At 38.2% G+C, this 11,410-nt stretch overlaps 1 protein-coding gene across 1 annotated transcript in view; it reads right to left on the reverse strand.

The window, feature by feature from the left end:
• Nucleotides 1–9,907, reverse strand: part of adam9a (ADAM metallopeptidase domain 9a) — a 31,997-nt gene extending 22,090 nt beyond the window's left edge. Inside the window, 4 exon segments of the mRNA XM_032515933.1 lie at nucleotides 4,273–4,373; nucleotides 9,332–9,431; nucleotides 9,574–9,692; nucleotides 9,904–9,907. Of these exon segments, the coding sequence (XP_032371824.1) occupies nucleotides 4,273–4,373; nucleotides 9,332–9,431; nucleotides 9,574–9,692; nucleotides 9,904–9,907 (324 nt within the window).
• Nucleotides 9,908–11,410: the final 1,503 nt, after the last annotated feature.

Genomic DNA, 11,410 nt, shown 5'->3' on the forward strand with positions numbered 1-11,410 from the left:
CACACACACACACACACACACACACACACACTCCTATTTATTTATCAATTGTGTGGCAGCAGGTGCGGCCATCACAAACACCAACAGGTATCTATCACTGGTGACTGTATAGAAGCTGGAAATTAATTTAAATATCAGGATAAAAATTATGTAATAATGGTTAGTGTCATTTACAGGGGAGAGGTTTACACTGATCATACTTTATGTGTAAGCTGAGACAGTTTAAAGTGGAAAGACAGGCACTGGCTTCTATTTCTGAAGCGCTTTCTAACTTTCTGGCTTTTGTGTATGTCTGCTATTACAGATATGTCAATTAATCACAGGCATTTGCCTCATACATGGACTGCAGGGCACCATTTTAGAATTAACCACTGATGTATGAAACTGCAAATAAGATTTATTTACTTTACAATGATTATAAAAAAAGCTGTCAGAGGTGATTGGTCAGGTGTGTAACGTCATGTAGGATTGGGCGTGGGCAATTATTTATGTTTTCATATTTTCCAATTGTGGTTTTTACTGTGGTCAAGATCACCAATAAGAGATCTGATTTCCTGCGTTCTTTCTACAAGTAATACAGTTAAAGTTACTTAATAAACATTAATAATAGAGTGAACATTTTAAAAGTCTGTGTGTTTGTGTGACAATATCACAGCATCACGTACAGTATTATCTTATATCACAATCTAAATAATTTCCATGACATTAACTACTCTGATACAGCAACAATTTGGTGAGCAGGCATTAGAAAGACGCAAGACAGATTTAAAATTCCCTCGTGGTGATTTACGGGGCTCAGTAGACAGACATGGTGTTCCACCAGAAACATCTCTAAATGCTGCACAGTAAGGTGCAGATTCTAACTATTTATTCTGTAAAATCTTCTTTCTCATAGGGAGTTAGTTTAACTTAATTTAATATTGGCGTATGAAAAAACAACCACGGATATATAATTCGATCTGATCATAGTTCTGATACAGGGAAGATCAGGGTTTGTTGTGTGAACAGGAAGCTTCTAAGAAGCTGGAAAAAACTCAAAAAAACTCAATTAAACTCCAAGGTCACCTGAGCCTCTGACTCACTTGGCAGGTATCCTCTGTGTGTGTGTGTGTGTGTACTGGTGTGTGTGTGTGTGTGTGTGTGTGTGTGTGTTTCACCCCTGCAATAATCACATACCTGCTGGTAGCTGCAGCAGCGTCTGGTGTGTGTGTGTGTGTGTGTGTGTGTGTGTGTGTGTGTGTGTGTGTGTGTATGTTTTTAAGGTGAAATAGGACAGGAAGTCAGCGGTGGACTACATCACCTAGCTGCCAAAAACTGCTCCTCTGTGCTCTGAACACAATGGGGGGCAAAGGTCATCATAATAATAATTTTCTTCCTTATTAAGATCCTTTTCGCTTTTAAAACAGTAATATCTTTTTATGTTATTATGAAATTTATTGTTATTACCCCAAATGATTCAGTTTTTAACTAACTAACTATCTAACTGTTAGTTAGTTAAAAACAAACTGTTTTTTTAGGCTATATCATAAAACGTTCTGCACACTATCCCATTAAGACAAGACACAATTTTCATTATAACGGACAACAGCATTAAAATATTTTTTGGAAATATTCCAACAACAATTCTAATATCTTATCTTTGACCTGGTGTTTTAAAGAACTAATACTGAATTACCAAAGTCACAAAATAACATGAACTATCTAACTGATCAAGGCAGTGGTAGACCAGCAACTCCTGGGCTCTGTGAGGTGCAATTGATGTTGTTGTTGTTTTTTTCACATTTAGCTGCTGCCCCCATCCACAGCCGTACATTGCTTCCTGTTGGATTCGGAATTCCTGCCTGCTTCTCCAAACTTGGGACATGCCGACTGCCATCTACTGCAGGTAATACGCTGACTATGGATAATACCTCATGAAACCCTACTTCAAAAGATTCAAACTATCCCTTTAACTTGCTCATGTTAACATTGACTTTGTAGTCCATTCTGACCAAAGTTGAGCGCCAGTGTGACAGATATGCCTAATAAGCTGAGATGTCCTATACAGGCCACCATACAAGTAGTATGTAGTACCTACATTATTTTACGACAGAGCATTCTATTTAAAAATGTCCACAATGACTAAAAAGAGTCTAATCTAACAATATTTATAAAACATTCTGATATCCATGTAAGCTTTTAATAGTACTAGCAGTTTATCTTCTGCTACAGAGCGTTGTGTCCTGTAGGCAGATCAGTGGGTGGAGAATTGTTTCAGATACCAACGTACTGACACCATAAAATGTTGTGTTGTTGAGTAAATTATACTGTTTAATGTTTATTATCACCACTGTCCGGTCCTTAAATCGTACAGGACTATATTTTAGCCTCCATGTTTACCATTTATAAGCACCATTGGTGGTGATGGTGCAGTAGATATGACACATGCCTTTAGTGAAGGAGACCTGGGTTCAATTCCCACTGTGATACATCAACCAATGTGTCCCTGAGCAAGCAACTTAACCCATAGTTGCTCCAGAGGCGTGTGACCTCTGACATATGTAGCAGACGCTTTAGATAAAAGCGTCAGCTAAATGACATCTAACATTGTAATTGGGTATTTTGTGTTGTTTACTGTCTTTATGCTAAGCTAACCAGCTGCTGGCTGTAGCTTCATGAGAGTGGAATCAAACTGAACATCTGACTCTCAGGCTACATCTTCACTACTATGTTGTCATTTTAAAACAGCGTTTTAAAACTTAAACAATCTATTAGCACCCTTTCAGAATCAGTCTCTGTCCATACTAACATGTCTCTAACGCATACCGCAGGCGCAGACCATTCACGTACACTGTTTGTACATGCCGGTTTTTGTGCTGTGTTTTGCATCCACCTCATGGACAGCAAGGAAATGCTAATTCTACGGAGTCTAATAAAAACATTGATGACTAAACGTTCTTATCATCATTAATAAAAAATGACAAAGAAGATTATATCAATTTTAAACAGTACTTTTAAGTATTAGCTTGGCTCTGCGCATGTAGGCAGAAAGAGCTGTAATTTGTTGTCCCTGTAACCACCAATACTCGAGGCTTATGAGGTTTGCATTCTTCTGAAAAAAGGTTAATCGGATACAGACATGACAGATCACAGAAGGGCAAGTCAGGATTGATAAGACAATCAGGAAGACACTGTGGGTGTCTGTGTCTTTGTTTCCAAAGGTCTGTTTCTCCCTGTCCAGACTACAAAAGATTTAAAACTGGGTCAACAGTCAGAGAATAAAAGGATTTACTTTAAATGTCTTAAAAACGGCTCCTTTACATGTTGCGTTTCTAACTACATTATAGAGTATGATAAATGTGTATGTAGTGTTTATACCTGTTAATAAATGCTAAATAATGAGTTACAGATGAAAAGATGAAGTGTGTTTTAGATTCTGGACCCTTCAGATGTTCTTTATTACTTCAGAGAATAGAAACACATCAGACAAGGGGACAGAATGGCTGCAGGCTGAACACACGCACACATCATACTTTCACACGGCGTCACTTGCTCCGATCAGGCTCCTATTTCACCAGTGTGTTAGTGTGTGTGTGTGTGTGTGTGTGTGTGTGTGTGTGTTTTAAGGTGGTCCTGCAACATAAACTGTGTTCATACTGAACTGTTGGTAGAGAAAGCCCAGTTCCACCTTATCAGCTAATTCATTTCTTATTAGTCTGATGTTCTTCTTGTGTGGAACCATTCTTCACTGCTGCAGCCCTATGGAGGACACTTTCAGCTGCGCACCCACCCATTGTGAATTAAGTTCGCTTTCTGCCTGCAGCCTGATATGCTGCTGTTAGTGAGACTAAAACCAAAGTCAAAGACAGATGTTTGATTGACTTTCAGGAATGTATTTGTTAGATATTTATGGTTGAAGATGTGTATTTGTGTATGTTTACAATAGTACTTTGGTCCTGATTGCTCAACGTACTGTAGATTCAATGGTGGAAAATCGTAACTGTTTGATGTGAGGGGCTAAGGACAGAGAGGGGATAGCTGGATTTTCACAAACCATGAAGCCATTTGTTTTGCCGTTTGTAAAGAAAACTAGCTTTAAAGTAAAAAGAGATAAAGAACTGTTGGCACAGCGATGATGAGGTGAGGTCACACAAACAGGAAGTGGACCTGACTGGTCAGCTGTTTCTCTGCTGAGTTGGTTTCCTAAAGGTTAAAAGGTCACACAGCAATAAAAGAGACAATAACGAAAACCAGAACAACACCCTTTAACTAGAGTAAATAAAAGCTCAGTACCTGATTGGGGGGTCTCCCATCCACGTCCCGCCTCAGCCTGCCTCCTATTAGTCGAGGGACAGTCATCTGATAGGAGGAGAGGTGTTCTGTCTGCTGAGAGTCTGCAGAAGGAAACCCACAGCTGAGGAACATTTAAAGTAATCTGAATGACCAAATCTAGTGCAGTAAAGTGACGTAAGACATGAATAACCTTACTGAAACTCATGTTTAAAAAAAATCCCACATCCTGAGGAAGTTTGTCACCTCTCGATAAGGTCAGACACCCCTCCACCAATCTGAAGGCTCACTCCGGGGTAACCATGACAACAGTAATGAGGAATTGAAAGTCCAGTATTTTTGAAGTTTTTCAATTGGTACAGTATTGATCAAGAGCCCTGCTCATCTCGTCAGTATCTGACTATCTGTCTTGACCTGATTATGCCGACATTGTCCAGAGTTCATATATGAGGAAAAAAAAACAAAAAAAACAACAACTCTTCAGCGTTTTAGCTTGCCGTGTTGCTAGCTTTGTGAGTGATGCTGAAATATAAAAAGGATTTGTTTTAAATTTTGTTTTGGACTCAGAGAGAAGCTTCAGTCCAAGCTGCAGATCAGTTTGAGTTGTTACTGCTAACAGAGAGTCAGAGTGGATTAGAGGACGAGGCACTCACTGCGGTCCAGATTTAGTGCCGCTCTCTAATTTACTGTTTCAGTGTGTTGTCAACATCCAGATGACTAAAACTTTAAAACTTCAAAATCTTTACCCAGCTACCTGAAACTTAGCCCAAGACATAAAAGACAAAATGGCGGACAAAGAAACAAAATTAAGTTCATAACTAACAGTGTAACGATGCGTTGATATGGATTGTGGCAGAATTTGTGATATCAGTAAACAAAGTATTGATACTCAAATCGAAACATGGGATTTACACCTCTTGGTCGTAGAGGCTCAGTGGTAGCAGGTGAAATACTAAAACTGTGGAGCTAACTGCTAACGTGCTAGTGCTGGTCAGTCAAAATAGCTCAGGCCATGTGGGAAAATACACTTCAATTATATTCACATGAAAACAGGTGGATGGAAACACACTTACTGATGATGTTGCATTTGAAATAGGAAGAGTTAGTGGATTAAAATCAAATGTTTGTATATAAGTTTGTGATAATCTAAAAATAAAAAATGAAGTAACACGACAGATGCCCTGTCTCTCTGTTCTTCTTCTCTGTTACATAAAGTCTTTGTGTACACATCACTGCCGCCTTAGCTGGGTTTGTTTGTCTCATTTCATGGGGTGAATGAGCCCTTTGCAATTGGGTGTATGCGTGTTTCTGTGCGTGTGGCCCTTTATTTGGAAGTATTTCTATATGTGATGATTATTTACCTCTCACCAACACCTGACTGTCTTTCTGTCTGTCTGTGTACAGTATGTAGAGAAATCTAAAGTTAACTTAATGGAAATATAAAGAAATGGTGGCAAAATCCTAAAGCACTTCAACTGATTTCTTTAAGAAAACAGAGAAAACAAATCAAAAGAAAACTTGTATTTTTAAGAAGAGAAATCTAATCTGCTCTCAGTAACGCCTGTCTGTTTATCTCAATGTGCCAATGGACTTTTGGACAAAATGTTCCCATAACCATATAAAATTTTAAGTAGTTTTACTGCACACTTACTTTACAGGAACGTCAGCTCAAATGATATTGTAAGACATTGAAAATGTCCACATTCAATCTTTTCATTCAGAGGTTTGCAGTAATGCTAAATGTAATCCTGTTCAGGATGACCCTAACTATGCCCATGTAACATTTGAAGTTATTGTACAGTTTAACCCTCATGTTGTCCTTGGGTCAAATTGACTCGTTTTCAGTTTTAAAAAAAAATTGTCACAAAAAATGGGCCGTCGAAATAAGCGCTGAAATGTCAACATTAAAAATATCGAAAAACTTTGGAAAAAACACCCCTAACATCAAAATGCACCCACATAATTAAAAAAGTGACAGAAATGTGGGGAAAAAGCGATAATAATGTTGAAAAAACGTATTTTTTTCATGGTTGAGTTGGTGGATGTCATCTTAAAAGTTACATGCAACAGTGCATTTTCACAGACAAAAGTATTTTGCGGCCTGAATAGATATTAATCTAACATCTGATGCCAGTTATTTCACATTAAAATCACATTCCATACAGGTACTTTGAGGTTAAGACCAAGAATCAGTTCCAGTTCCTCTCTCAAACTGCTCCTTCCTACTTTTTCTCTCAGTTCTTCCTACAGTTAGTTAATTCTGAGGCTTCCCACCCCTGATCTCAAACTCTCAACAGCGGTTTTGTGGTTTAGATCTAAAAAAAAAAAAAGAATTCTCGTAAGATCTTAGATGCTCTGACGAAATAACAATCTGTCAAACTGAAACTGCAGTTTGTACGAACAGACAAAGCATTATAATTTATCTAAAGCTTCTTTCAATTCACAGACAGAGATTGGTTAAAGAAGTCCCGCATGCAAATACTTTATTTCACAACATTGCGTTCACACAGACCTTCCTCAAGTGAATTTTTCACATAAAGTATTTGCATGCGCAATGGACAGCGTGCGGGACTTCTTCAACAAGTGTGACTGGCAACCTTTACCTTTTCCGATGCACCTGCCCCTAAAACAGAAGTGTACAAAAGCGTTTTTTTGAAGAGACAGAGATCAGACATTCTCCAACTGTAAAAATTGACTCATCATCAGAGCTCCAATCTTTAGTCCAAACATTTTGTAAACCATATTCAACATATTCCAGTCAGTAACTCAGCAAAAGCGCACTGCTGTAAAGGAAAGGTGTGCGGCTGGATTTATAACACATTTGCTAAATTGATATAAATGTATAAGTTCAGGAGAACTGCTCCTGTCTGGCTGTCAATTAAGGGTCCTAAAGGCCAGCACTGGACACAGAGGGACTGCCTCATTTAAGAAAATGTGCTTTCTTTAATTATTTATATAATTATTTGCTGCTTCCTGCACATTTGTACTATTGTGTATGTTTTAACGGTGTGCTGTGTTATGTACATTGTATGTACCTAGCTGTGCTTGTTGTAAGACAGACAAATTTCCAATGAGGTAAAAAAATAAAGTCTATCTAATCCTAGTATTCACATATTTATGAGAGAACCTCTGAGGTATGTGAAATCAAACTGACACCCGTGGCCACAGCCAGTATTGAGAGACAGAATACCACATTGTCATGAGATTTCTTGGCAATAAGTAAAAGTAAAAAATATAGAATAACTCTGGACCAGTCCTTTAACAGAGAACATTTTTGGTCGAAGCTTTAAGTGTGAAAGCAGGTTTTGTGCCTCAGAGCTGCAGATTTGTTCATGTTCAGTCTGGAGAGAAAAAACAGAGTGAGTCATCTTTCAGGGAAACAGGGAGTGCTGCTCCAACAAAGCGAGTGTGTGTGTGTGTGTGTGTGTGTGTCATTCCTGTATATGCAATCACTCACATTCATTCAGACTCTCTGGATGTTTGAGTGTTTCTGTCAGTGAACACACACACACACACACACACACACACACACAACACACACACACACACACACACACACCACAGATGTTAAACAGGGTTTACTTCCTTCAGAATCGGAGCTGCTGAGGACTCGGCTGTGAGCCCGGCGGCCGGCAATGCTAAGCTGCTTAACGCTCAACCTGCCTGAGCAAGACGCCAAACACACACACCACACACACACACCACACACACACACACACACACACACAACAACACACACACAAGATTTGAATGCATGCACGTTTTTCTTATCCTTAAACAAACCAGAACAAATGTAAATCTATTTTACAAATAAATGAACCCAACTGGAATAAGTGTCACTCATACATACACACACTCACTTAGCTCAACTAAATCCTCCTTCATAAGGTTATAAAGTTCAGTTAGTGTCGATTCAACGTTAGGACCATTTTGCATGTCATGGTTTGTGCTGCAGTGGAACTGTATTGAGTTATACTGAGAGGGGTTTCATATATTTTGTCTACCCCTATTTATATGAAAGACTGAATAACAGAGACATACAAAAGGTGTATTAGGACCATTGTAGGTAAAAAATAAATAAATTACGTAGCTGGAGGAGGGGGCAATATTCAGAGAAAGAATGATTTAAAAAAAATGTTTATAAAACATTATAACTTAAAATTCAGTCACCCTGTTAATAGCTATATTGTGGGCACTCCGGATTATTTTCCACAGGTGAAATATCGTACTTACTGTGCAACAACAACATCGGCACGGAAAAATGCAATTGTCTCTGAAAAGACTGATCACACAAATCCATCTCCTGTCAAAGAATTGGGCAAACTCAGGTGTGATGCGTAATTGATCCCATGATAATATATAAGTGAACAAGTTGTAGGGAATTAACCTGACCCAGGGAGATGGGAGAAGGCAAGGCAGGCTCAGTGGCTCGTTGATTGTGATGTATAAAGAAATAGTTTGCAGGATATGCATGTAAAAACTTGCGTGCGTACATACTTATCAAGTTTTGAGCGTAAGCGATCTTTAAGTATGAATGCTGCAAATCTAATACCAGAGGCCCCTGGAGATTGGGCCTACAGTATTTAGAAGAAAACAACACACTGATTTGGATGGGTGTGCTTTTGTGCGTCAGGACATATTTTGTCTGACTATAATCTCCGAGAATTTCAGAGTGTCTTCTGGCAAAGAATATATATAAGAATATATAAGACTTAATAATATTCAAGTAGTACAGTTGTGTAGTGTAATGTAGTACAGCACAGTACTGTGCACTAAAGAGAAGTACACTCAGAGTCCAATGGCGTATAATATAGTACAGTGTGTGTACACACACACACCTCTGTCCTGTCCACCCTCTTCACCGTCAGTGTACTCATCCCCACCCTCACTCTTCTCACCCTCAGTTTGTATCCTCACCCAGTCACCCTCCTCAGCCTCACTGTATTCACCCACAACCTTCCTGTACTCATCCCCATCTTCAGTGTATTTACCCCATAGACTGTTAATATTAATTGACAGAGCAATGATTACCCTTAGTGTATTAACCCTCACCCACACTCACCTCTGCATTGTGAGTTTCCGCTCAGTAACAGCAGCAGCAGGCAGCAGACCTCCAGCATCTCTACCATACCTCCTATCTTCTTCTTCTTCTTCTTCTTCTTCTTTTAAATGTCACCGGGCAGTTTTCACACAGATAGCCCGTCTCCTTCTTTGTTTCTTCTTAATATTACTATTATTATTATTATTGTAGTTTGTACTGTAGTCTTCCAGCCGTTTCCCCCCGCGGAGCCTCATGCTAAACACCCCGGAGTGGTTTTCTTCCTCGGCCGAGCCATTCCTGTCCCAGCTGATGATCCTCAGTAGCACTCGTTGGGAAACTAGCGGACCCACAATGTCTCCAGCTGATGTTTCAGTTGTTAAACCTGGGAGTTAAAACACAATGTGTGAGTGTGAATGTTTTTTCTTTTGAGTCACGGTTCAGTAAAGTCTGTCCTCACCGTGCGGAGCAGCTATTTCTCTCCTTGTAAACTCGACAGGAATCTAAAACAAGTTTGCGCAAGTAATCGATGCTTCCTGTGACGCATTTCAAAATAAGATTCATTTTAAGTAAAATAACTAAATAATTGATGTTACCCATATGTGTATATGTTGAAAATATATACAGTCTATGATGTTACCTGGTTAGGTCCTTCCTTGTCAAATTCAAAAATGATATTGATTCAAGCTGTGCCTGATTTGATTCCCATACTAAAATTATTGCCCATCTGTTCTGGAACTGTATACATAACCATTAACTGTAGCAATTTGTAGATGTATCTTGGATGTATAATCTGCAATTTTGAACATTTACAAGAACTTTTTATTTTAATTTCTTGTGTGGCAAGAGAGGTCCCATGAGATACAAAATTTCCTCTTCCGGGGAGACCTAGGCGATTCAACTCAATATAGGCCTATGGTAGTGTTTTCTAATCAATGTCATCATATTTTTTGGAATGTTTTACATTCATACATGTAAATGTGTTAAATAAAACCTCATTCAAGGTTTTCAAGACAGAAATGGAGCTATACTAAGACAATAACGTAATCAAAAAAGGCTATTAAAACTGTGAGACTGTGCTCCCAATTTAATGTTTTTATTTAAGTTACCATTTTTTCAATGTAGACCTGTGTTCCTTTTTTGTTTTTTCTTATATATACTTTTGTGTCTGTTATGAAGTATTACTGTTTATTTGTATACTTGTATTGTTAACATTGTATTGTTGAGGTGTTTGTCCTTTACTTGTGTTTCCATTTTAAGATGCTTATAGTTATAATTTCTAAAGATTGAACTACCCAACAGTACAAAGTAGATCCCTTACCAACTACATAATAAAAGGCTGCTCATATTTTTGCATTAAAAATAATATTCTAATATTTTTAAATAAGTATATTTTGCTTATAATACTTCATTACCTTACTTAAGATATTGAATACAAGACTTTTACTTGTAATTCTTTGTGTATAAATCGGTGTTGGTTAGTTTGTCATTTTGTGATTTTGAATACCATTCTCTCTAGCCTGTGTACAGCACTTTGATCAACGTGGGTTCTTTTTAAATGAGCTCAATAATTAGATTGGACTTGACAAATTAAGTTTTAAGTATTTTTATTTACTATTTACTGTAACACATACATCTTACAGTTTTGTTCCATTAAATTTCAGAGCCGGAGCAAAACCGTTCTCTTCTTATCCACGAGCCAAACCTTTATTTTGAAGTCAAACAAAGTCAACCAGAAGTCATTGGCTATTAGTTTCTGCTTACGTCACTAATCCCGAGCAATGCAATCCAGCTGGAAAACGGGAAGCTTCAACAGCGCATGCGCCATTCATCGGCCTGTACAGTGAAGCAAACCGAGCGGCCGTTGTTCAGATCATTACTTCAATTATAATTTTATCAGGAGGAAGGTTAAAGTTTTCAAAGTTCGACCTTCACCAAAAAATGGTCTTTCCCTCTGACACTGATAAACCATTTTGACCCCCATAAAAGGGACGTTTGTAATAGTGATCGCTGATTGGCTGAAATTTAAAGCAAATAAAGAAACTTGGGGTGCGTTCAGGTCCCTTCTTTAAATCTTGTTAAATGAGTGACATCACATTAACA

Source organism: Etheostoma spectabile, chromosome 5 (genome assembly GCF_008692095.1).
Source record: "Etheostoma spectabile isolate EspeVRDwgs_2016 chromosome 5, UIUC_Espe_1.0, whole genome shotgun sequence".
Lineage (NCBI taxonomy): Eukaryota > Metazoa > Chordata > Actinopteri > Perciformes > Percidae > Etheostoma > Etheostoma spectabile.